The sequence below is a fragment of the Neolamprologus multifasciatus genome, chromosome 10, assembly GCF_963576455.1.
Source record: "Neolamprologus multifasciatus chromosome 10, fNeoMul1.2, whole genome shotgun sequence".
Lineage (NCBI taxonomy): Eukaryota > Metazoa > Chordata > Actinopteri > Cichliformes > Cichlidae > Neolamprologus > Neolamprologus multifasciatus.
Window position 1 is genome coordinate 7253770 of NC_140448.1, and position 27865 is coordinate 7281634.

Sequence of the window (27865 nt, forward strand, 5' to 3'; positions counted from 1 at the left end):
CCTGTTATTCTATTGTTAATTTAGGTTTTACCTAATATTTATTGATTTTATTCTTATTCATTTTTTAATCTTCTTACTCTATTTATATTTATATTGTATCCCGTTCTTATTTATTTTATCTTTTTACCCAGTATATACTCTTATTAGGTCATATCTCCAGTGTTTCCTCAGAGGGCGCTCTCTGCACCGGGGCTGTGATCGACCGTGGCCGCTGGGGCTCTGGGGGTCCTCTCAGCCTGGCTGGGGGGCTTCTTTGCCTCCCTCCTGCTGTGTGCCCAGCCTGGAGGCTGCGGTCTGTGACCGGCTTCCGGTGCAGACGGCTCCCCATGATAGTGTTTCCTCACTTGGCTCATGCGTACCCAGCCCAATTTTACTTTTTAAGTGTGCGCGTGTGTGTGTGTGTGTGGGGTGGGGGGGGAGGGGGGGCTGCTTTTAACCATGTAAAGCACTTTGTGCTACATTTTTTTTTTTTGTATGAAAAGTGCTTTATAAATAAAGATTGATTGATTGATTGATAAGAGATATGTTTGGAATTATCATCACCTTAGAGGTAAAAGATAATTAAAGGAGTTGCAGTAGCTTATAGTTGGATGGCAGCAGTAGATATGATTTCTCTGTCTGTGTATCAGTTTCTGCCTCTTCCCAACAGTCTGCCACACGTGATCAGACAGAGATGGGAATGAAAGAGGGAGCGGCTCAAGGACACCCTGATAACGCATGCTGAGGCTCTCTCTTTCTGTCTGTCTCTGTATCGTTCATCTTCAAACCATTAGAAATCCTGTCAGTTGCTGAGCTTTCATTAGTGATGATTTAAAATAAATAAATAGTGTAGCTCTCTGCTGATACAAACGCCAAACAGTGGAAAGTGTCTGATGGATTCCGGTAACATGACATTGTAAAGGTATATACATACCTTTGAGATTTTACAATATCAGTACCTTTGCCAAATAATGAAACTCCAGGAAGCATTTTATCAAGGTCCAGCAGATCATTTTAAACAGTGCATTCCTGGTGATTATATTATGCTGACACTGGTTTGGTTGCAAAGGTGGGAGGATAATAATAATCACAGGAATCACAGGCTATTTTCAGGCATTTTTGTTTCTTTCTCTTTTCTTTTCAGACAATATTTCATGGCATGTAAAAGTGTAATCAAACTTATTCTAATGGCCTATGAACTGTTTTTACATAATATTACTTGTTTCTCTCTAAAAAGTAGTAGTGAAAGTGTGTAATTAGATAAAATGTTAATCTCAGCTGTTACTAAATAACGATACGTTATCTGCACCTTCTCCTTTGATTTCCACCCACCCACTCTCTGGCTGTGTCCCAATTTAGGGTCTGCACGCTTGAAGTACGCGCACTGCGCGTACTACGTACGGCATGTACTATAAGTACAAGAAGTGCGGAAGTGAGAGGCTTGTGAAATGGGACGGTCTAGCCTTCGTCGCTCTGTTCAGGTTGCCTAGCAACCATGATACTAACCGCGAGAAACGTTACATACAGCTTTTTGTGACATAAATGAAGGAGAAAAAATGTTTTGTTGGTCATTCATTTTTGTCATGACATCACTTTGATTAGTTGAGTATCTGAGGCTGAGACCACGGGACTGTAAAACACGATTGTTGGGTTTCATTTCTGTACTGAACAGTCATTTAAGATTAGTTAGTAAATAACAATTAGCTCATGAGACTAAATTCATCTCACTGTGGTAATGTAAATATAATATGGCCAATATTATAGTTATTGTCAGATTATTATGATATATATATATATAAAAGGCTTTATGTTAACGTTGAAAGTACAAACATCACTAATGTCACACAACTTTGCCACATGTGGCCAACAGCAATGCTTTAATGTTCTTCGTTATTAAACATTCGCACATAAATAAGTGACGTCATATTCAGTACTTACTTTTGACAGTTCACTCTTCGGCTGCTCCCTTCTGCCTTATTTTGCTGGAAAATTATCCACCCCCACCGCAGCGCTATGAATTGTGGGATATATGGGACCACGAAGCGTGCACCGGACTACGCATTTGAAGTACACTTCGAATTGGGACAGCCGTGGTCGCATGGCGGTGACGTAATCACACTTAAAATGCGTACTTCAAGTGTGCAGACCCTGAATTGGGACACAGCATCTTCCTGTCCATAACTGCAGCAGAGCTATCCAGTGCTGCTATTCCACACCTGTCCACTAGTCATTCCCCTTAGTTCTCGGTGTGGCAGTGGTACAGTTAATTGAGTGTAGAGCTTTTCAGTCTGTCCTTCCCTTCATGTGAAAGTTTTTTTAAAGTCATGTGAGCCTGTCACGTCTCAGCGAGCTTGGCTTTGAACTTTGATTTAGTGAGATTTATTTTTAGCCTAGCCTGCTGTGACTTGTGTCTGCCTTCCGTTTCCTCTTTCCTGTTTGCCAGCGATCATGAACAGTGACACAAGAGAAGGTTTGTCAGTATGTTTACACACGTATTCACACACTACCGATGCTTCTCCTTCATTAAAAGTCTCGCTGGCATTTGCTCGATACCTAGTTGCTGAGTCTGAAGCAGCTAAATAAATATTAATAAAAAATTCTGTTTAAACCTGTCCTGCATCTGAAAATTACTTTTGCATTTAGCATTTTGTTAGATGGATGAAGACATTCTGGTTGTATAAAATCACAAGACATAGTTACACTGATTATAATTGTGTTTTGCTCTTGACGTTAGTAAATCACAGAGTCATATCAGATGCTTTGCAATGGGAAGATAACTAAAATAATGACCCCCATTTATAATATTATTATTAATAATAATAATAATAATATTTATTATTATTATTATTATTATTATTAATACATAGAAAATTGGCGGATTTACATCACACTAGCACTGTGTAACCACTAGTGGTCCTTCATCTCCCACAAGTAGAGAGAAGGACGGCTCAAACTCCATGGTTTGTTGCCTTCCATATCAGTAGGTAATACTCCATATTTGGGAGGAGGGCGAATAAAAACAAACACTTCAAATGAGCCCATGAACTACTCAAATCTTTACATAAAATACAGAAATATAAGAAACTGAAGCCATATAAAAACAACTGAAATCTATCCAACCTTGAAAAATTACCAATCTCATATGTCATGAAGCGTTGACATGGTGAGAAAGGACGTGAAGTACGTGAAAGCAGCATTGCTCCTGGCCGGGCCCCCAGGATGACGCTGGACAGAGGCTGAGTGTGACACTGGTGTCTGTCACATAAACAAACCCCTTCTTGCATGGCTCTGTGGACCTTTAACAACTAACGTAGGCGGTATTAGTGTTATTACACAGCTAATTTGAATGCTGACAGAAATACTTTAGTCAAAAGAAGATGTCCCCATTGATGAAAAGTTCATTATAGTAGTTGAGTCTGCTGAGAGGTGAGTTTGAGACAAGTTATGGATAAAAAAAAAACAAAACCTTAAGCTAACACAGGCTAACAGGACGTAGTAGCCAGAAGTGTTCTTTTCGTTTTTTCCCTTTTGCCTTGTTTTGTTTTTTCCGACTCCAGGATGCTAGAGAGTGTTACTCACATTACAGAATAGGGTAATAGAGTTTAGCGTCACCTATTTGAGGGCATGACAGTAACATGCTAAACCAAGATTAAGCTAGTTAATTAGCTTGAATTAGCAGAGTCCCCATCCTCCGTGTAATACGAACCGTACTCTCGCGTCCATATGGGAACCGCTAAGTTGAGCTAGTGATGGGCAAAACGGGTTTCAGTAACGGCAGCTAAGACAGATCTTTTTTTGCATCATATCACTTGTTGCATCCTCAGCTTAATGTTTGACTGCTGTTACATAAACTCCATTGTTCGTACCTTGTTCTGTGTTTGTTAAAATGTTTGAGTTCATCCAGGCAACGTTAGATAAAAACTAATTATTGAGTGCCATATTTATTCTAGGTAAATTTGAAATCTCTGTCCGAACATAACGCAGTCAGCTACCATCACAATGTCCTTTCCTGGTTGCACAAAGATGTTCAGTCTTTCTTTCTCCCTTCATAACAAAACCCTCCCTAAGAAACGATCAATTTCTTAATAATCTAAAAACACTACATTTCATATTTCATATATTACCTTCATCCTTAACCTTCATCTGTCTTTTTTTTTTCAATTTCTCTTACCCCCCCTCTAGTGACCTTATGTTATTTGCATGCTGAATTTCTAACCCACCAAACCCATCATTCACCTGCATGGCCACTCAGTTCTGATACTTAGCCAATTCTTTAGAAGTGAGAACTGTTTGCCCTTCCATGTTGTGCTGTGAATGAGGCATCATGACTGAAGACAGGGATAACCCTGTGGTACTGTCATCTATGAAACCATGGCAGGACCTGTCGGGCTGTGGACAAGACCTAGAGAGCCTGCGTGCTGACTGGGAAGTGGCAAAATCGAGAACACGACAGGCTCATGAAGCGCTCAGTGCGGAGCTTAGATGGCTACGAGAAGAAGCAGAGAGAGAGCAGCAAAGAGCTGTGAGGGAGCTGACAGCCAGGCGAGGAGACCAAAAGGACAGAAACTATAACAGACACAGGTATCTTCTGGCTAAAAAGGTGGACACTGAAAGCAGTAAATGGCACGGTAGCGTTGACTCCACACGGAAAAAGGCTTTTTGTTTTTGCAGCAGACAGACGTATACAAAGCTGGAGCACTTACTGCTAACTCTGTATACGAAGATAAACGGTGAGCAGGCAGCTTATAAATTGCATCACAGGCAGAAATTTGAGCTAGAAAAGGCCATCTTCCTTTGCCACCTGCTAGAAGCTCATGGAAGACTGTTGCAGGGGGCACAGAAAGCAGCACCCCTCAGGCATGTTTTCAAAAGCCTGTCAAGGAAGCCATCTCAGGAAGACAGCAGTAAATACTGTCAGACGACCCCCCTCCTAACCCCCCAGAGGAGCTTGCTACAGAGACCCCATAGCACCTCCCACTCACCAAAAAGCAAAATCAAACTAGATCAGTGGAAGCAGCCTTCAGAGAGGAACTTATGTGCAGCGGACCCCTGTGCCACTCCTACAGTCTTGGACACCTGTCAGAACAGATCTCCGAATATTTGCCACTCTCTCAACACTCCCCATGCAGGCTGGGACGACCAGCCGTTGTCCTGCACTGAGTCTTCTAGATCTGAGGAGTCCTCGCCGTCCAAATGTATGAAAAGAAACATGGAGGTGAGCAACTTCATATTTCCAGGTTAACCTATCCATGTTTGTTTTGTGTTTTTTTAAACAAGAGGTAAATAAAAAACCCACCACATAAAAAAAGTGATAAAGTTAAAAACATTTATCATCTTGTTATAATGCAACAGTCTTCTAGTTCCTGGCAGTTATGACTTTTTTATGGTTGGCATTCAGTATGTTAGTAGAAACTTTTCTATATGAAAATATTTTCTGTCCTTGGTGTCCTCAGTCCATGCTTACTAGTCGTCCTGACTGTCTTTACTTGGACAGTGCTGCATATCTTTGCCTGATCCTGCTCCTGTTGGATCTCATGAGTCAAAAGCTGCACACATGCCTTCCATAAGCATCATGATGCTTTAGAATCATGTGACCACACATGGAAAAACAATTCAATAGTACTTAAATCTGTAACCTGGCTAAGCAACATGAATCTAGTATGGATGGCTTTGTCATTTCCAAGTCAACTTTGTTGTCATATACTGACATGGAAACAGCATATATGCTGATCTCAAAGTCATTGTACAAAATATTTTACATACAGTACATACAACAGTGTGACTTGTAGTGCGGAATGGTCTCAAGTATCATGATCATCAGATCAGTTTACTTAACAGCCACAGGTGTTAATTATAACAAAGTTTCTCTGACTTTATGCGGTGCTCATTTAACTATTATCTGTAATAATTAAATAAAAAATATATTAAAGGAGAAATTTGCTCATTTTTAAGCTCCATATATTATTCTTATTTATCTTATATGTAGGAGTTAAAGCCTCTTCATCTCCCCCTTATTGTGATGATGGGGATTTGTGTGGCCTAGTGATCCTATGAGCTACATTATTGTGAGTATTCTGCTAGTGTCTCCCTAAGCCAGGGGTGGGGGAACTCCAGGCCTCATGGGCCGGTGTCGTGCAGGTTTTAGATGTGTCATTGATCCAACACAGCTGATTAAATGGCTAAATGACCTCAACATGTCTTGAAGTTCTCCAGAGGCCTGGTAATGAACTAATCATTTGATTCAGGTGTGTTGACCCAGGGTAATATCTAAAACTTGCAGGACACCAGCCCTTGATACCTGGAGTTCCCCACCCCTTCCCTAAGCAAACTGTTTTTTGCTGAAACGTCAGACTTGCGAGAACACGCCACGCCTCATGTGGACCCAATACCTGGTGCAATATAGATCAGTGGCAGTCGAGGGTGGGGACCTTATCGGTCTGATCTGCTGCAACCGGCTTTGCTTACATGGAGCATCACTGCTCTGGTGGAGAAGGAGCCTGAACCGGTGCTTGACGCCGAGAGATACCAGCTTGATATAGTTGGCCTCACCATGATGCACAGCTTGGGGTCTGTAATCAGTTTCCTGGAGAGCGGTTGGACTGTTCCATTCTGGAGTTGCTCTTGGTGATAGATGGTGAGGAGGGATGGTGTCTGGTGTTTATTATATCTTACTCCATTTCACATATCAATGGGTTTTTTTCTCCATGTCTGTGAGAAGTATATAAAAAAGGAAAGCTGTGCCTTTAGGTTGCAGACACATTTTTTGATGGGCTATGCAGAAATTGTTTGTGTGTTTCTGTCATGATATTTTGAGCTGCTTGACGAGTTGCATTTGAAATTACCTGAAAATACTTTTAAATTTCCTTAAAATAAACTTTACTCCATTTATGTTCACATTTCTTCTCTAGCTAGATGCTGAACTACCACAACCAACTTTGTTTACATCTCCACCAAAGAGATCTCAGAGGGATGAGAAAAAAAGATTAATTTTTATTTATATAGCACCAAATCACAACAGCAGTCGCCTCAAGGTGCCTTATATTGTAAGGTAGCTGTCCAACACTATTTTCATGGACCGACCTTTAAGATAAATACAACAAAATAAAACCAGTACCAGAAAAAAGAACATTTATTAATAACACACAGGAAAAGACCCAGGGAAACCGAGTTAATGTTAAAAACGATAAAAAATAACGATAAAAACCCTAAAAACCATAAATGTCACACCTGTGTCTCAACTCTCGTGGCCCGGTCCCAAACGACTCACAGTACCGGTCTGTGGCCCGGGGGTTGGGGACCGCTGTTGTAAGGTAAAGACCCTACGGTCCCTATTAAGACCCTACGGTCTTAATAGTATTGTGGGTGGAAACTGGATGTCATTATTGTGTTATTACTGAATAATTTTGAAAAATGACCTCTTTCAAGAGTAATATACATTAACCTACCTATCATGTGAAGGTGCTCGAACATCATTCTGGATTTTTTCGGCCCATTTTAACCTCCATTTATACATATGCCTTGTTGCAGCCAATTATTTTAGCTTCTTGCTTTAGCTCCATTTCTCTTTCTTTTGAGCCAGCTTTCTTCTGTTTGGCTGTTACTTGCAAAGTTAAGTCATAGTCAAAGAACAGATGGATGGATGAAATCTAAAAGATTAAGCTATCAGGAACTGTATTTTGTATATCAGTTGTGCACCGAAACAGTCAAGTAAAACAAAAGGGAAGAAGCAAATATCAGCAAATGTTGCAGCTTTTTAAAATGTCAAAATGATGCAAGATGTGTTAAATAGTTTAAAGTCTGAAACAGCCATTTTGGCCGATATGAGAGCTTAGAAACTTAATTTTCACACTTTCTTAAGATTGAACCGTCTATTGGAGGTGAATATTGCATGATATGTGCAGAGAGGAGGGTGGAGTGTGTGTGTGTTTATGTGTCTCTTGTAGGACTGGCAGAATTGGGTCACTGTGCTTCCATGTCTTAAATTTTGGATAAAGTTTTCATAGGCATGGATTTGAATAATTAATCAAAGCTTGAACTGTGTCTCAAAAGTGGGCAATTACTCATCTCTCTATATTTTTCTTTAATATTTCTTACACGTTGCTGCTAAGGTATTGGACCCAAATACTAATACTCTAACAAGAATGCACTGACTCATCCCTCTTTCTTTTCGTCATGTCTGATCTGCTGATAATATTTTTCAGCATGTGTGGAAAGGCATATTCATTGTTTTTTCTTTTGGGCTTTTTAATCATTCTATATCTTGTAATAATGTTTAAATTTCAATGTGAAGTGTGTGAGTGTAACATAATATTTATTTCCTTGTGAGATGCTCTTCCGATTGTGCCAAAATGAGCATAAAAGGATGTCTCTGCCATTGATCTATGATGCGCCTGGCTGAAGCTCCTTTCTTTGCAGGGGCATATGTGGTTTGACATTTATTATTTTATGCTCAGTAAGATTTTTCATAGTTACTGTATCTTGTTGTAAGCAGGGCTGTAGGGCTGTTCGATATAACGATATATATCGGATGACAATATAAAAACATCTATCGTTTCATTTTACGCTATCGTTTGTTTCGTGGTGTCGCAAAATAAACTGCGGCAATATTTTTTCATCGTTTTGATGGTCACTGTAGTGGCTATATTAATTTTCTTAAAGTTCTCCCTTTCTCTTATATTTAATATAACCACACTATGGACGGACAAGCGGCTGTTTTCATGCGTTGTCGTTAGCAACAACGACGGTAAAACCACTGCGTGTCCGCTTGTTTATTTTCCACATAAACCTTTCACAATAAAGCTCAAGATCCTGTTGAGACTTTTCAAAATAAACTGAATCACGTGAAAGAGTATGCTGAGTATTTATGGATGAGAAGCAAAACAGAGTCGTCAGGTGAAAAAAAATAAACCTTAATAAACTCAAACGTTAGAACAGGCTTTTTCCCGCAGCACGCTGTGTAATAAATACTCACAAAGAAAACGGCGGCCGTTACAACTTATGTCTAAAAATGTATAGTTTCATACATCGTACAGTGTACACGACGCCCAGCTGGAAACACTTCACGCAAGTCGAGCTGCCCGAGATTCAGAGAATTTACAGAAAATGTTACATTTTGTGATTTATATCGTTATCGGGACAATAGATGTCTTATATCGGGATATGAGATTTTGGTCATATCACACAGCCCTAAGCAGTGGTCATGTGTACTGCAGCTCTCTCACATATTATTTAGTTGTTTTGCTGTCAAGAACACTGCTACTAACAAAGGAGCAAATTTAAACTTTCAAAGGAGTTGAAGCAGAATATAGATGGTGTTCAGAGGCACTCATGTGTTGGTTGGTTTGTCTTTAGGCTACTTAAGGTCTTGTGAGCAAACTAATTAATAATGGAATAGGTTGAAGCTGGGGAAACCGATGTTAGGACAAAAAAAGGAACCTTGTGTGTGTGAGCCAAAAGTCTGTGGGTCTCAATTTTTAACCATTTAATGTATCAAAATCTGCACGGTAAAAGAAATGTGAACTTTAATTTTCAGGATGAACTGTATGTGATTTTACTTTTGATTGCACTGGCAACACACCAGAAAAATACCAGGTAGAAAAAAATCTTAAAAAGCCAAAATTACCAGTTAGTCTTTGTTGCTCCTAACTACAGCCTCTCTAATGTCTAAAGTAATGCTTTATACGAAAGTTGCATTTTCACAACTAGAAAAAAAATGCACAGTAAGATAGATTATTTGTTAGATAAACTATCAAAATGCAGCAAAAAGACATCAACAGCATAGCACAGCTGAGATTTCTAGTAAATTTATTACAGTTTACAGAGGTGAGGCTTGTCAGACACTGATTGGCTACAACTTCCTGTGTCGGGAAAGTAAAAATTATTCATAGAGGCCTATTTTAATACTGCATAATTTCCTTAATTTTGGGATTAATAAAGTATTCTGATTCTGATTTCTTTACAGTTTCACATGAAGAAACTTTACTCTTAAGATGAACTTTTCGCCCTCACTGTCTAAAACATACTTTTTTTTTCTCATATCCAGTCAAGTAAATGACTATACGATGTATTTCACATATCCATCTACTCTAATTGCGTCCATTTCCCTAGTGCACAACTACAGTAAAACATTACAGTCAGTTTCTGCTGGTCATGCTGTCTGTCTGCCTGCCTCCTGCAGCCTCCCTCTGTTGCACTGTCTACTGCCCCTTGAACAATCAATAGGCAGCCAACATCATTCCAGCGTCATCTCCATGGAAACGAGCTCTAGTCCCTGTAATGATTGGGTCCCTTCTCAAAACCTGCCTTTTTGTGATAGGACGATGGATGCAGTCCTCCCAGCCCCCTCCTTTCATAGACACTCGGCATCTCACACAACACACACACACACACACATTTTTCTCTTCGTCCTCCTGCTTCACCTTTATAGCGCAGCAACCAAGAAGGGATTAAGCACCCTGTTGAGTCTTATTGCTTCTGGATGAAATGCTTCTTGACGAGGCAGTATGAATACGGAGAGACTCACAGCTGAGGAGTAAGCATGCCACCCACATCTCAACCTTGCTGAGAGAATGAGGGCTGAAGCGAAGACCTGTTAGTCTGTTCTTTTTTTCTCCATCACACGTCTCTTGTCGTGTTCCACTTGATTTGGGACTGCACGGGCTATTTCAACATTACGTAGGGTATGAGTGAACTAGCGTGTCTTCCCTTTTTCTGTTTATGACAACCCTCCCCCTCGTGCAGACGAGCAGCGAGGCAAGAAGAAATGGGTTATTTCAATGTTGTGAGCTGGACTCTGAATCTGAATGCTGCACTGTGATAAATATAACAGTATGCTCAAGAATGCTGCTGTGCTGTGACATTCATTGATTGGTTTTCACAAGCGAAGACCAAAAATATATAATATCCCTTTGGAGCTGATTGTCCTCATTTTGGAAAACGTCACTGCGCAAAGAGAGGAGGTACTTTAGAGATGGACCAGGAGTTATAACTGCTTTTAATCAACCCTCAACATCCAGCACGAGAGCTGTTTTTGTCAGTACCATTTAGCATGGATTTACAAATTAAGAGCTTGATACCATGGCAGTAAGAGTTATTTGCTTGTTTTCAGACACTTCACCTTAGCCTTGAATAAGAGCCCAGTCCTGCTCGTGAACTGGTGGAAGTCAACCTGCGGTCCATGTAATTCTCCTTCAGCAAATGAAACACAAGCAATGGCTTGGTCTTGGCCGAGCACCTCTTGTGGTCATATTGATCTCCTCCGCTCTGTTTAACTTTGACAGAGAGTGATGTACGACTTGTGCACTCGGCCTGAGCAGCCTGAGCCCACGCCGGCAAACAGAGAAATGGAGAGCCGCGAAGAGGCGAAAGCTTTCGGGGCACAACAGCCGGAGTTGAGGGGGTCGGTGGAGCAACATGATAAGCAACCAGGCAGCCTCTCAGACAAGGCAACCCCAACGACAGCTAATGTCACTACAACATCACTGTTAGGAAAGAGGCACCACTCGCTTTACGCAAACCTCAGTGGCTTAGAAATGGAAGGGATACATAAAGTAAGTGCGGAACACCAATGTGTCTTTCTGATGGTTAATGGCTTGGAAATGTTTGGGCCTGGATAGGTGTCAACCTACTATTAGAGAGAAGCTAATGTATGTAGAGTATTACAGGATCATTTTGACAGGAGATTTCAACTCAATACTCAAGGTAATGTTCAGGTTGTGTTGCAAACCATAATATGGGCTAGTTCTGCATATCCTCTGTAACTGAAAGTCACAGAGCCTTTATTTAAGTACAAATCATTTGTATGGGATTACACTGGTGTTGCACTGCTTCTTTTCATTAAAGCTTCTTTATTAAGTTGCTGTAGTAGAAATAGATTGTTAAACAGGAATCTTTCTTTATATGGTGACTTTTTTTAACCTCTATATGTCCTCTAAATATTCAAAGTCAGCACTGAAGCCACAAGATTGTAGTATGGCTAGTAGATACTAATTCAAGTAGCTTCTCTAAGGAGTTGTAGTATAAGAAGCTATTACCACAGCCAAAACATCCTTAGGTAATACAGCTTTGGAATAAAATACCAACAAATGAAACAAAGCGTATCCAAAAATATTTGGAATAACTGAACACGAGTGGTTTAAACTGCTCTAAAAAGTTGGTCAGTTCTGTTGAAAGTTGCAGGCAGTCCCTCGGAGCTGCAGGAAAAACACATGTCAAAACAGCATCTCCATTAAAGTATACATAGACAGCTGAATCAGTCTGGGCCCCGTTGAGCTGCTATAACTTGCTACACCATTTATCTTTGTTTTGCCATGTGATTGTCTTTAGTTTTATCTCTTCAATCACATAGTGTTCACAGAGAAATTTCCACTTTTTTGACAGCATTTTTTCTCCCCAAAAACATTGGCCCTTCCTTGTTTATCTGAGGCTCTGAATGTTTCTGTAGTTATGACACAATTTCATCATTTAAGCAAAGTAGTAATCTGTGTGCAATATTACCCACTCTCTTCCCCACCCCCACAACTTTATTACCCACAATCACCGTTTAGCAAAAGCCCCTAATGAACTGTCAACACACATACTGGCAGAAAATCTGTGGCCACACACCCTGAGAGGGAGCATAAAATGATGCCTAAGAAATGATTATTTGGTCTTTTTATAGTAGCGATCGGCAGCTGTGTTTTCCACCAGGAATCTGCCAGTCTTACATTACTGTATACTACACTGTTATTTGCTGTGCGGGTACCACAGTTGGCCTTTTGTTTTGTTTCCCTAGTCCCGCCCATAATTGATGACTGTCTGCGGTATGTTGTTGTATGCTAGGATGCTTTTATATAACAATGTACTAAATTGTCCCCCCCCCCCCCCCCCCCAAAAAGAAAAAAAAAGAAAAAGAAAAAAAAGAGTAAAATATTGATGTAAGAAACAGAGCATGTTTTGCACAGCAGGCATTAGAAACAGTGGCTGGAACTGCCCTGTGGAGAAAATTGGTTGGTTTTAATGTTTTGGTGTAATTTATCAGATTTTAATTATACAGAGTGGCTTGGCTTAAGAATCAGAAAGTATTTTATTCATTCATTAATTCACAGAAGTGGTGCAGAACTCATTTTACATACATTTTTTAAGAAGTTGCTGCTGTAAACATTTCCATACACAAAAGAGGCATGGTTTTACTTAAGTCTAACAGCATTGTTGACTTTCTGTGCTCTGTGATCTGCACTTTTTAACACCTGCTTTGATTCCATATGTCTGATTGCTAAGTTCCATATGGAGCTACATACAAAATCCATTTATCCGATCACTCTACTGACGCGTGTATCTTTAAAATTGACCCTGCGTTCAGATTACATTAAAGGTCAACAAGCTGTGGTTTCTGTTCAGTTTTACATCGGTTTAATTCCAGCTGCTGAAAACAATGATTATGTATATTTTTCTTGGCCTGAGAGAAGTGCAGTGGTATGCAGTTGTGTTTCTGCTCTGAGAATCTGCTCAAGCTACTCTATCACCTCAGTCACTCTTGAGGGGATATTAACCGCTTTGTAAAATATCCAAATCATAAGAATATGTGTCACTCGGGTGTGTTGTCAGATGTAGTTTGAAAGCCAGTAAATATAGTTTTTGTTACCTTGTCAGTGTGTCAATTTTCCCGCTATGGATGAAGTGGCATAACTGCTACTCAGCGAAAATCTGGTAAGCTGTTTCTTCGTACTCGGATTAGCTCAGTGACACATGCATGCAGGTTTGTCAGGTTAAGAGGGAGATTTAAAGGCCACGTTTTCAGATTTTTGGTCATAGTCATTGTTCACCTCAGCAATCCAAATGAGTCAATTGAGGTTTTAAGTAGTTTATATTTTTTTGTATTTTGTTCAGATGAATGAAATATGGGTGTTGAGTTGCAGTTACCATGTTTGCCCCTGGTTTGTGTAGGTTTTCTTTCACAAACTAAAGACTGTTTGCAGCAATTAAAAACACCATGCAGAGGACAGATGGACAGTTGTATCCAAGTTATTAGTAATGGTTAGAATCGAAGCAATTAAGTAGTTATGTGAAAAATACAATTTAAATATCAGACATCAGACTAATGTATCTTATTTTCTGGGCAATACAAATACACTTGTAATAATAATTATTTTTATTAATTCAGTTTAATTCAATTTTATTTATATTGCGCCAAATCACAACAACAGTCGCCTCAAGGCGCTTTATATTGTACAGTAGATCGTACAATAATAGATACAGAGAAAAACCCAACAATCATATGACCCCCTATGAGCAAGCACTTTGGTGACAGTGGGAAGTAGGGCTGCTCGATTATGGCAAAAATGATAATCACGATTATTTTCACTGAAATTGAGATCTCGATTATTTGACGATATTTATTTAACAATAACAATGTATTGAATAATGACTTTAAAGATTGTCAAAAAATAATATAAAATAGTGTGCAAATACTGATAACAGTGCAAATGTTTGCAATATAAAAAATAAATGAAAAATGTAAACATCTATGTTTAGTGAACTTTGCAGTGTTGCTCTGTGGTGCAGCTACGACACTGTAGCAAAGTTTACACACTATGTCTACTTGATCCACGTCTGACTCCGCGAACCCATAATGTTTCCACACCACTGAAGTTTTTTTTACCTCTCTTTTCAACCAACGGCAGTCACTCTCTTCTCCAAATAACTTCTGCTTAGCTTTCCGAGCTTCCCTCGGGTCCTCTTAATCAGCGGTCCCCAAACCCCGGGCCTCGGACCGGTACCTGTCCGTGAGTCGTTTGGTACTGGGCCGCGAGAGTTGAGGCTCAGGTGTGAAATGTATGGTTTTCAGGGTTTTTATCGGTTTTTATCGTTATTTTGTTATCGTTTTATTTTGTTGTATTTATCCGCGACACCTCAAAGGCCGGTCCGTGAAAATATTGTCGGGCATAAACCGGTCCGTGGCGCAAAAAAGGTTGTGGACCACTGCTCTTAATTGTTGTGACACGTGTTCGAAATGCAGAGAGGTGCGCTCGATTTACCACACGGAGCAGCGCGAGAGTAAAGCACGAGGGAGGGGCTAATAATCGGCTCAGTCATTTTTAATGATCGTTGAAAGCCCAGATCGTAATCATGATTAAAATTCGATTAATTGAGCAGCCCTAGTGGGAAGGAAAAACTCCCTTTTAACGGGAAGGAACCTCCGCCAGAACCAGGCTCAGGGAGGGGTGGCCATCTGCTGCGACCGGTTGGGGTGACAGAAGGAAAACAGGATATGACATGCTGTGGAAGACAGAGATTGATAACAGGTATGATTCAATGCAGAGAGGTCTATTAACACATAGTGAGTGAGAAAGGTGACTGGAAAGGAAAAACTCAATGCATCATGGGAATCCCCCGGCAGCCTATGTCTATTGCAGCAAAACTAAGGGAGGATTCAGGGTCACCTGGTCCAGCCCTAACTATATGCTTTAGCAAAAAGGAAAGTTTTAAGCCTAATCTTAAAAGTAGAGATAGTGTCTGTCTCCCGAATCCAAACTGGAAGCTGGTTCCACAGAAGAGGGGCCTGAAAACTGAAGGCTCTCCCTCCCATTCTACTTTTAAATACTCTAGGAACAACAAGTAAGCCTGCAGTGTGAGAGCGAAGTGCTCTAATAGGGTGATATGGTGCTACAAGTTCATTAAGATAAGATGGGGCCTGATTATTTAAGACGTTGTATGTGAGGAGCAGGATTTTGAATTCAATTCTGGATTTATCGGAAGGCAATGAAGGGAAGCCAATACAGGAGAAATATGCTCTCTCTTTCTAGTCCCTGTCAGTACTCTTGCTACAGCATTTTGGATTAACTGAAGGCTTTTCAGGGAGGTTTTAGGAGATCATGATAATAATGATTTAAAGTAGTCCAGCCTGGAAGTAATAAATGCATAAACTAGTTTTTCAGCGTCACTCTGAGACAGGGTATTTCTAATTTAGAGATGTTGCGCAAATGGGAGAAAGCAGTCTTACATATTTGTTTAATATGAGCATTGAAGGACATGTCTTGGTCAAAAATGACTCCAAGGTTCCTCACAGTGTTACTGGAGGCCAAGGTAATGCCATCCAGAGTAAGAATCTGGTTAGATACCATATTTCTAAGATTTTCAGGGCCGAGTACAATAACCTCAGTTTTATCTGAATTAAGAAGCAGAAAGTTAGCGGCCATCCAGGACTTTATGTCTTTAAGACATTCCTGCAGTTTAACTAATTGGTGTGTGTTATCTGGCTTCATGGACAGATAGAGTTGGGTGTCATCTGCATAGCAGCGAAAATGTATACTATGTCTCCTAATCATACTGCTTAGGGGAAGCATGTATAATGTAAACAGAATTGGTCCTAGCACTGAACCCTGTAGAACACCATAATTAACCTTAGTGTGGGAAGAGGACTCTCCATTTACATGCACAAATTGGAGTATATTAAATAGATATGATCCAAACCACTGCACTGTAATACCTACAGCAGGGGTCGGCAACCTTTTTGATAATGAGTGCCATCTAAAATTTCCTCAGAAGTCAATGTGCCATATGATTGCATTAGCAATAAATTTAATAACGCTCTATATGAACAGCTACACACTATATAGAACAACTTTACAGAATTATATTTGTTCGCAGATGTTGGCAGCTATCAGTGAATAGTTATCAGCTATTTTGAAACAAAAAAAGACACTTTTTATCCATAACAGCAAATGAACTGTACAACAGAAAATGCAAATGCTATGTATGGTCTCCTCACAACGCTGAAAACAAAAATGCTGTTGTGACAATGATGTACAGTCTCGTTGGTATATCTATGATTTCTATACATTTTACATCAGACAAAAACTTTGGTTGTAAGATTCAGATAATTATTTATTAAAAGCGAGACATTTTAAATGAGAATAAGAAAGAGAAGTATTTCTTTGTGCCCCCCTCTCCCTGTTAATGCCCTACCTGGCCCCCCTGGCAAAACTTTGCTAGACCCGCCTCTGCACAGTTACCAGCTGTCAGCTACGTAGAAAAGGATCCTGGTGTTATTTGTCTCTCAGAAACAGTTCATAACTTCAACTCATTCACGTCATCTAAAAGGTAAACCTGTTTCTCCATCACCTGTTCATCTTTGATGATTCAGTAAGGACATCTCCTGGTTTCATCTTCATGTTTCCCTCTCACCAGATAACCAAACGATATCATGACCAGCAGCTTTTACAGCTGTGGCTCCAGCAAACATCAGCTGATACTAGAAATTATTAAATAAATTCTAACAACAGCTGATCAAGCTTAAACGTGCTGCTGTTGTTTAGCGTGACCTCCGCTGGTTTCCTCTTTCTGGCCCAAAGTGGGAGATAAACAAACAAGAGAGAAAAGCCGATCAGCTGATCATTGATCATTTTCATGATTGAAGTAGCAACAGGAGAGGGAGGGGGAGAGAATGAGAGAAGAAGAGACAAGTAAAGACGCAGAATAACTCCAACTTTGTGTCTTTTTCCATTCTAGCTGAAGTATGGGACAAACTGTTCCTTTTCGGCTCAATATGAAACGCGTAATATTTTGGGAACTCTACTAACTAACCTTATGAATAAAATAAAGTTCACTATCAGTAACATCATAGCACCCACCTAGCTGTATAGAAACTCCATCATGCTAGCTAGTACACAGTATGAGAAATTGTAACTGACGGTAAAAAGTCAGCACAACGAAAATAAACTACACCTAAACTTGGTTTATATCTGACCCAGATAGACTGCAGGTCATAACTTCTTACCTGAAGTTCAGTTCACCTGACACTCGGACCGGCGGCCGCCTCGGGTCTCTCCTGCCTCCTGCCTCCCCTTTCCCTCAACCACCTGCTGGCCTCCGTGGAAGCTCCGCCATAGCCACCACCAAACAACAGAGTTATTTTTACATTTTACACATCAGCCAGCATTTGGCCAGTTCACCACCTTTCATTGTTTACACCGTTACAAAAAAACAACAAAAAGCCATCGGCCCATAAAAACAAAAAATCACATCGGCCTACCTGGTGGCCAGTCCAGCTATGGTCGTGCCATCAGTTAACCCTTCACGTGCCACCCAGGGTTGCTGGCCCCTGACCTACAGCGTGCTCTAATCGCGCTAATAGAATATTATGGTCAACAGTATCAAACGCTGCACTAAGGTCTAGCAGGACAAGCACAGAGATGAGTCCACTGTCAGAGGCTTTAAGAAGATCATTTGTAACCTTCACTAAAGCTGTTTCTGTGCTGTGATGACCTCTGAAACCTGATTGAAACTCTTCAAATAATCCATTCCTCTGTAGATAATCTGTTAGCTGTTTGACAACTACTCTTTCAAGGATTTTTGATATGAAAGGAAGGTTGGCGATTGGCCTATAATTAGCTAAGACAGCTGTGTCTAGGGATGGCTTTTTAGGTAAAGGTTTAACTACTGCCAGCTTGAAGGCCTGTGGTACATAGCCAATTATTAGAGATAGGTTGATCATATTTAAGATTGAAGCATTAATTAATGGCAGGAAAAGACGCGCTGATGGTTTGGAGGAAGTAATTATTGAAGTTAACTCAGAAAGATCAATTGGAGAAAAAGAATCTAAATGAATATCAATGGTACTGAAAGTACTGTATTGTTCTTTCTTTGTGATTTTTTTTATGTTTAAATTGTTTATTGCTGGTTTTTAGTTTCTTTTTTGTCTGTTTGGGAGCTGACACAGTCTCTATGGAGATGGGGTTTTTGGGGTGGGGTGGGGGGGTAACAGGAGGAGAGAAGCTGCAGAAAGGCGTGTAAGACTGCAACTCTGCTTCCTGATCCCAACTCCCCAACCCCGGGGTGGCTGTAGCTCAGGTGGCAGAGCGGATCAGCCACTAACCAGAAGGTCGGTGGTTCAATCCCAGGCTGCTCCAGTCTGCATGCCAAATATCCTTGGGCAAGATACTAACCCCATGTTGCTCTCCGATGCATCCATCGGAGTGTGAATGTGTATGAATGTTAGATACTGCGCACTTAAGTTTAGAAGTGCTTGTGTGAATGGGTGTGATTGGGTGAATGAATTAGCTGTATAAAGCGCTTTGAGTGCTCGGACAGAGTAGAAAAGCGCTATATAAGAACCAGTCCATTTACCATTACCATTTAACTCTGGATAGTCATATTTTGGGGGGTTTAATAAATTTGTCCATATTTCTAGAAATGAGAGCTGCTCCCTCCAAAGTGGGATGGATGCCGTCTAACAAGACCAGGTTTCCTCCAGAAGGTTTACCAGTTATCTATGAAGCCCACATTGTTTTTTGGACACCAGTCAGACAGCCAGCAATTTAAGGAGAACATGTGGCTAAACACGTCACTCCTGGTCTGATTGGGGAGGGGACCAGAGAAAACTACAGAGTCCGATATCGTTTTGGCAAAGTTACACACCGATTCAATATTGATTTTAGTGACCTCCAATTGGCGTAACCGGGTGTCATTACTGCCGATGTGAATTATTTACTGAATTTACGTTTACCCTTAGCCAGCAGTTTTAAATTTCCCTCAATGTCGCCTGCTCTGGCCCCTGGAAGACAATTGACTATGGTTGCCGGTGTCTCTAGCTTCACATGTCTGAGAACAGAATCACCAATTACCAGAGTTTGACCCCCGGTGGGTGTGTCGCCGAGTGGGGGAAAACGGTTAGACACATGAACAGGTTGGTGGTGTACCTGGGGCTTCTGTTTAAATCTCTGTTTATGCTTCCTCCTCACCGTCACCCAGCCGCCCTCTTTCCCCAGCTGCTTGGGGTTTGCCGGGGAACAGCTAGTGGGTCCTACGTTATCTTCGGCTGCACCAGCTACAGGGGCCTGGCTAGCTACGGGTGAATCAAGGGTGCGAAGCTGAGTCTCCAATTCAGTATTACTATTATCTATTATGAGATATTCTTGGGTCACATTTATTTGTGTGCTACACCAATCAGAGGTCTAGACGCCCACCTTGCAGGTCAACTGCAACGCTGTTTGGTCCAACTGGGCTTAAAAGCGAATTGGTTTGCCCAAAAGATCTGATTTTATACTAAATTTGACTGTAACTTCCTTAATTCAGTCTTAAAGAGGATGTTTTCACTCCATCTGACTAGAGTCTATGAATTGTGACTAATATACACGATTAATATACACTAAGGGAAAAAATGATTTAAAACCCTGCCGATTTTGTAAGTTTGCCTACCAACAAAGAAATGATTAGTCTGTTATTTCAATAGTAGGAAAAAATCATTTAAAAAAGTTATAAATTAATTTGCATTTTCATGAATGAAATAAGTATTTGATCCCTTTGCAAAATATGCTTTAGTGCTTGGTGGCAAAACCTGGCAATCACAAAGGTCAGATGTGTTTTGTAGTTGGCCACAAGTTTTGCACATATGTCAGGGGGGATTTTGTCCCACTCCTCTTTGCAGACCCTCTCCAAGTCTTTAATGTTTTGTGACTGATGTTTGGCAACTCGAACCTTCAGCTCCCTCCACAGATTTTCGATAGGATTATGGTCTGGAGACTGACTACGCCTATCCAATGCCTTGATATGATTCTTCTTGAGCCAATCCTTTGTTGCCTTGGCTGTGTGTTTTGGATCATTGGCATGCTGGAATACCCACCCACGACCCATTTTCAATGGCCTGGCTGAGGGAAGGAGGTTCTCACCCAAGATTTGATGAGATGTTCAGTGGCAAACTTCAAAACGGGCCTGTACTGTACTGCTTTCTTGAGCAGGGGGATCTTGCTGGCACTGCAGGATTTTAGTGGTACCAAGGGTTTTCTTGGTGACTTGGTGTCCCATTGACAAATTCCTCCAGAGTAGTTTTGGGTTGGTTCACACCTTTCTCATTATCATTGAAACTCTACGAGGTGAGATCTTGCGTGGAGCTCCAGAAATTGGCTGTTATTTTATGGTTCTTCCATTCATGAATAATCACACCAGCTGTTGTCACCTTCTCACTCAGCTGCTTGGCAATGGTCTTGTCACCCTTTCCAGCCTTGTGTAGGTCCACAATCTTGTTCTGACATCCTTGGAAATCTCTTTGGTCTTGGCCATGGTGCAGAGTTTGGAATCTGGATAGATTGATTGCTTCTATGGACCGCTGTCTTTTATACTGGTGTGAAATACACCTGGGACTTGGAAATCTTGCTGATTGATAGTGTTACAGCCGGTCTAGGGGACCCGACCGCAACAAGACGAATGATCCACCCCCAGTTCGACCCCAAGCAGCACATCACACATAAGTTAAAATAAGAAATGGTTTATTTACAGGAACGAAACAAAAACGGGTTTCACAGGAGTCACTCAGGCTTCGGGGTGGACCCACGCCGGAATAACAAACAAAAGGAAAACAGCTCAGAGGAGCGACTGCTTGCCTAGCCCTAAAGAAACATAACCAAATGACAATCAATTACCTCCCTGCCTAACAAAACATGAGAAAACTGCCCAACTGAAAAGGCGATCCACCCCAATTCCTCCTGGATTCACAAAACTTCAGAGAGTCAGCTGCAGCAACCTGCAGAAAAAGCCTGCACGCATTCATTGGTCAGCATATTTAACTGCCTGATCATTTTTTCATAAGCACTTACTTTTTAAGTATGTTTTTTAATCACCCATAAACCCATGAAGGGCATGTCGCAGCCCCAGCTGGTTGGGGTAAAACCGAAGATGGATGGATTGCCGTCCTCAACCCTGACGTTTTATACTCTGCCTCCAGATCATTATCCAATCCGGGCACGCCATCTTCGGGATCCACCACTCCTGGAGGCGCACCTGCACACTCACATTTACTTGTCAGAACCCCAGCCCATGACGGCAGCCGTAACAATAGGGTATCAAATACTTATTTCCACACAATCTTGCCGTTTCTTCAGAAAGAGGCCAGCGCATATCATTACATATTCTAGTGGCGGCGGGGACACCCAAATCGACTAGTAGCTAATCCGAAGACCCCACCAGAACCTGGTCACATGACTCAACCTTGGCCAGCAATGACCACCACCGATCACTTCAGTAGAGAAGATTAAATGGTGGCACCTTCACGAGTGCAAAAAACAGCTAGTGGACACACTTGGGCACTTCATCGTGGACCCCAATGGTCCAGTAGACACCATCTGGGATAACGTCGCCAGTCAGATACACGACGCGGCAGGCAGACCTGGAAAAGGCTTTCACCCGAGTCCCTCATGACCTGATCTGGCACTCTCTGCGATCACACGGGGTCCCAGAGGCCTACGTCGATTGGATCAAGCTCTTGTACAGAAATGTGACTAGCACAGTCAGAAGCCCAGTGGGAACATCACCATCTTTCAACATTACTGTGGGCATGCACCAAGGCTCCGCACTGTCCCTGCTTGTCTTCATCCTCTGCATGGACACCATGACTGCTGACCTCCGAGCACCCCACCCTTGGACGCTTCTCTATGCTGACGGTCTTCCTCGCAGATGGATCCCGAATGGAGCTGCAATGCCAAACACAGCAATGGAAGACACGCCTGAGTGAGTATGGGCTGAGGTTGAACACCAAGAAGACTGAGTACTTAGAAGCCGGCCCCCCAAACCGACGGCACCATCAGCATCAACGGAGAATACCTGGCGAAGGTATCTCACTTCAAGTACCTCAGATCGATGATCAGCAATGACAACGACATCCTGCCAGACGTACGACCCAGGATTAATGCGCCCTGGATGAAGTTGCGCCAAGTCACTGGTGTCCTGTGCGACCGATGAATGCCTGACATCCTTAAGTCGAAGATCTACAAGAGCGTAGTGCGCCCTGTGGCCCTTTACGGATCAGAGTGTTGGCCGGCCACCTCAAAGCACGAACAGGACCTTCACACAGTGGAAATGCGGATGCTGCGATGGTGCCTGGGCCTGACACGATTGGACCACGTCATGAACATCAACATCCAAAAGCGGCTGGGCATTGCGCCGATCACGGAGAAGATGCAAGGAGCGCGACTGCGATGGTATGGGCACGTGGTCAGAAGTGACGAAAACTCAGTGGCAAGAATGCACTGCGACTCAGCCCCCAAGGCCAGCGACCAAGGGGCAGACCAAAAAGGTGATGGATGGACCGAATCAAAGACGACGTGAAGAAGATCGGCGCCAACCTGAATGGTGCTCTTGATCGTGCCGAATGGAGGCGGCTTTGCAGAAAAGCAGACCCCGCAGGAGGAGGAAGAAGAAGCAGAAGTACTGCTGATTGATTTTCTTTCAGTCAGCAAATTGATTATGGAATAATCATGGAGTTTCACGGTCACAGCAGTTGATTTTCCGACAATTGTATCAAGCAATCCAGAAAAATGTAACATGAATTTAAGATTTATTCCTCCATGTGTGGAAATGTGTGTGTTTTATATTGGCCAGCCATGTTATTTCTTGCGAATAATTTATAGGGGGGTAATCCCTAGAGTCCATATACCAGCCTGCACATGAATGTCCCCCTCTCTGTTGTCTGGCTGAAACGGAGATCAAACATTGCGCTGCTTTTACTAACATTGTGGACCCAGTAGACTGGGTATCTGTTCAACACTATATATGTAGGGTAGGGTTGTGTCCTCACACGTTTACTCAGGTTTACTCAGTTGCTCTGGCAAAGCCTGAAATATATAAAGAAAGCTTCTAAAAACTGAAAACACCATAATTTATGCAGTGCTGGAAATTCTCTGCAGCACTGCAGCCAATCTTTAGTGTACATCCTCCATTAGCTAAGAACATCATTTACATATCTCACACTTGGCAGTAGCATTAAAGTTAATATTCATTTTTCTTTCTTTGCTCAACCCATTTGCTCCCTGACCTTTTTTTTCATGCCCTCATTTCCCCCCCTGCAGATAGGATCGAATCATTAGCTCATTTATAGAGAGTTCTTCACTGGTTGTCTCTTTAAGTCTTTAGCTTATATCACACATAGGGCATCTCGTCATCCCTCCTCCTACATCTGCCAGCCTCTATTCACACTCTTGTGTAGTTGGCATTTTTCAAGCATTCTTTGCTGCCTGTGACATTTCTACATCATTGGGTCGTGCTAGCAAGATTAAACCCATGATTACCTATTTTCCACTTCACAATGGGAAATGCTTTTAGCCTGCACGATGAAAGGGAGTCTCATTTTGTTGATCCTGTGGTCATCAGAAAAAGGTCACCTCAGCCTTTAATTACAGGAAAATCTACCAAATTTGGGGTCAAATTTAACCCCATGGTTTCCCTAGAAAACCAATGGGGTCGGCTCTGACCCCATGGGTTCTCCAGGGTTAAAGCTGATCTTGCCTGATCTAATGTACTGCAGAGCAATGTTGTGTTAACACTTGAGGTCAAGGACAGTCCAATCATTCTTTAACGTGACCGAGAGAGTGAGAAAGCAAATATTCAACAACAGCTAACTATGCTTTACTGTGTTTGCACCTGACCTGTCTCTGTCTCTGGGAATCCTGCTGTGATGACAATGACAGAGTGGGAGGGTTGATTTTTGGCAACTCCAAGAGTAGCGACAGGGTCCTTGTGGGCCTGGTTGGAAGTATTTTTTCAATTAATTTTAAACACTTCCATTTCTGGCTGAATGCACTGCAGCTTGTTGAGGTCAGGACAATCTGTAGAATGAAAGTGGCTGAATGGTGTGCCCATAGTTGTCATTTGCTCACTTTGGTTGCAGATAGATAGGCAGTTTAACCGCAGTTGCGTATGCATTTTGGAAGAATACACATGTGGCCATTGTGTTGTCTCTTTGATATTGATTTTCTAAATTCAATACCATGATGACCAACACAAACCACAGAGTTTGTGTTTTGGAAGCAATACAGTATGGACATAATTTTAATGTACAGTATAAGCAAAGCTGTGGATATGAATATATGAGCATGATCTCTAGTCACTTGAAGCTATCTCCATCACACTTCATAAATCCACATAATGACGTATCTATGAGGTTTTAGAGGTGGCTGTAGCTCAGGTGGCAGAGCAGGTCAGCCACTAATCAGAAGGTCGGTGGTTCGATCCCAGGCTGCCTCCTGGCTGCATGCCAAATATCCTTGGGCAAGATACTAGCCCCATGTTTGCCTACTGGTGGTGGTCAGAGGGCCCGGTGGCGCCTGTGTCCGGCAGCCTCGCCTCTGTCAGTGCGCCCCAGGGCAGCTGTGGCTACAATGTAGCTTGCCATCGCCAGTGTGTGAATGTGAGTGTGAATGGGTGAATGACTGAATGTAGTGTAAAGCGCTTTGGGGTCCTTAAGGACTAGAAAAGCGCTATACAAATGCAGGCCATTTACCATTTACCATTTTAAATATAAATTCCGCAAAAACCTCTCTTCTAATTTCCTCAAATTAAGTTGCTTGCTGCTGGGCCATAGCGGGGGGTTAAGGGGCTTGTATGCATATGCAGTTTTCTCCAACAAGATGAAGGATTCTTTTGACGCCCTTGGCATTGATCCCGTGGAGGGGTGGGGGGAGACACAAATCATCTCAACTACATACTGTCTCCCATCAGTCCATTTTCTCTTGACATTGTACTAAATGAAATAATTTAGTGACCCCTCCTTCTTTTCATGTTTGCCTTTTTAAAAGGCCAGATGATGTTCTCTGCATGTCTGACACCTTATTAAGCCTCTGGGGGACGAGGGGGTTGTGACATTTTTATTTGGGGACTTTGAGATGATGGGAAAGCTGTGCTTGTATGCAATCTAATTACTGTGGTCATCTGTGGTCGTCATCTGCCACCCACTACAAATGGTTAAACACAGTCATCATGGCCTCTATATTTATGTCTATACTTGGATCAAACATGGAATTGCTACTGATTTCAGAGTTAAATTAACATGAATGAATACATCATAATATGTGCTTGCATCAGGATTTCTAGTCTGATCGCCAGATGTAAGCTAGAACGTTCAGATCATGTGAAGGACATCAAGGACATGCATTCTTCTTTTTATCCTCCATATATGCTAAATGAAAAGGGACTAACAGCTATCTCCAGACAATGGATTTTGTTTTTGCACAACCTCACCCAGTGGACGTTTGTATGAGCTAGAGGTAGATTGCCGGACGCCTTGTGGGGGGGAGTAATGGGGTGCCTTGTGTTGGCTCTTTGTTCTTGCTGTATGAGAGAGGACCCCCTAATCTGTCACCGTCAGGTACCCTGGGGGAGGTGAGTCGTGATGAATACAGGAAGGGATTTGAGAGGACACTAAAGAGGGTTTCTTCATGACTTATATATGAGTGTAGAGCAAGAGCTGCTGTTTATAAAACACCCCAGGCCACAAACAGCTTTGTTGCTCTTCTCATATTTTTTTTAAAGAGAAAAGCCTCAGCTTTGCTGAACAGCCTTTCCTTTCCTAGGAAACAGCCTTTCCTACAGGCTGCAAGTATGCTTACGCAGTTGCTGTTGCTGTTGCTGTTTTTTTTGTCCTGTAAGTGAGTTAGATATTGGTGACTTTTAAAACACAAGCTTTGAAAGGATCTTTCCAATGATATAAAAATTATGTGCAGATAAAAGTGTATAATTTTTGTGCATTAGCAGGTTTATCTGCAGATAATCAGGACCATATTAAATAATAATACTGTTAAAATTGAAGGAATATGGGATTCAGATTCATGTCTTTTGAGGGTATTTGACAACTTAGCAGTTTACACAACCTCATTAGCAAACCACTCGTGTTGCTGCAGGCCAAGATAAGGAGCATCACTGATTTGACTTTAAATTGTACCGCTTCACTGATACCATAAAGTCCATTAGTATCTGCATCAGGAGAAGGGCTGCCATTCCCAAGCCATCATTACCGTTTTTCTTTTTCTCGCCTGCGCTGGTAATTAAAGCTGTGTTTATGAGTTGTCTGCGCAACCGCTCAGTGATTGAGGGTTGGGTCTGTGGGCGGAGGCTTTTCCCTCTTCCAGTATTGCTAGAAGCACATGAGGCTTCCATTAATTAAGGCACATTTCCAGATTCAGCAGGCTGCCTTCTTCATGCCAATGAATGAAAGTCAGCAGCATGTACATGGAGGTTGTAGAGTGAGTGTTTATAAAAATGAATCTATATGTTGCTAGGGAGGATATTGAATAAAAAAAATCACCGTTAACCTGAATTGACATAACATATGCAGCTCTTTTTTGTTTATTTCCCTTTATTTATTACTTAGTCAGCACTAAGACAGCAAGCATGATCTAAGCCCAGCAAAGAGTTAAGAAAGGCAAAGCATGCCCGTCTTTGTCTTGTAGTCTCCTCAGAGGCTTATAGCAGGAGATTTTTAGCTCAGCTAAAAATGCTGATGTTGGTGTTTCTGTGAAAACCAGACATTTCCATACGGCGTACAAAAGCTCCCCATGGATACAAGACAAAAGAACAATCTGGCTGTTGCAACCTTATGAATATGTAAGAATAAATCTCTGAACATTTAATGATCTGTTCTATCTTCTAAAGTCCTCTTTTGTCTCAAAAATCTAATAAAATGTATCATCTACTACACATGCTCTTCTGCTGTCCTTGTACTTTTTTATATTAGTTTACCATTCCCAGAATTTGTATGTCTGCACTGATATTTGCCTAATATTGTAGTTTTTAATATGTTCAGCAAACATTGCAGCAGAAAAACTGTGAAATGAAATATTAAAGAGGGCTGAGTGAGAAATGAAATGAAATATGGGGATAAAGGGGGTTAAAAGGGAGAAGGTGAAAATTGGTGCCATGTAAACAGCATGTTTATCTTTTAGTAGTGCTAATAAAACAAGTTCATTAAATCCAAGAATAAATAAAAAACGTTTATTCTCATTACATGACCTGTTTTTAATACTTCCCTATTTGACTCACCTCACATATTTATATTTTTTTTACAAGAGTGCTAAATAAAACCTGTCACACGCTCAGAGTAGTTATTTCAGTACAAAGATTATTTATCATAAATTAGTCTCTCTAT

The 27865-nt window shown here is 41.5% G+C and overlaps 1 protein-coding gene across 18 annotated transcripts in view; it reads left to right on the plus strand.

The window, feature by feature from the left end:
• Positions 1 to 3190: 3190 nt before the first annotated feature.
• Positions 3191 to 27865, plus strand: part of tspoap1 (TSPO associated protein 1) — a 76997-nt gene continuing 52322 nt past the window's right edge. For 14 of the 18 annotated variants that reach the window (XM_085175793.1, XM_085175796.1, XM_085175798.1 and 11 more), the window contains exons 1-2: positions 3192 to 3405; positions 4162 to 5194. In XM_085175793.1, coding sequence (XP_085031919.1) covers positions 4304 to 5194 — 891 coding nt within the window. In that variant the 5' untranslated portion in view covers positions 3192 to 3405; positions 4162 to 4303. The other 4 variants (XM_085175812.1, XM_085175809.1, XM_085175811.1 and 1 more) reach the window with 4 other exon arrangements.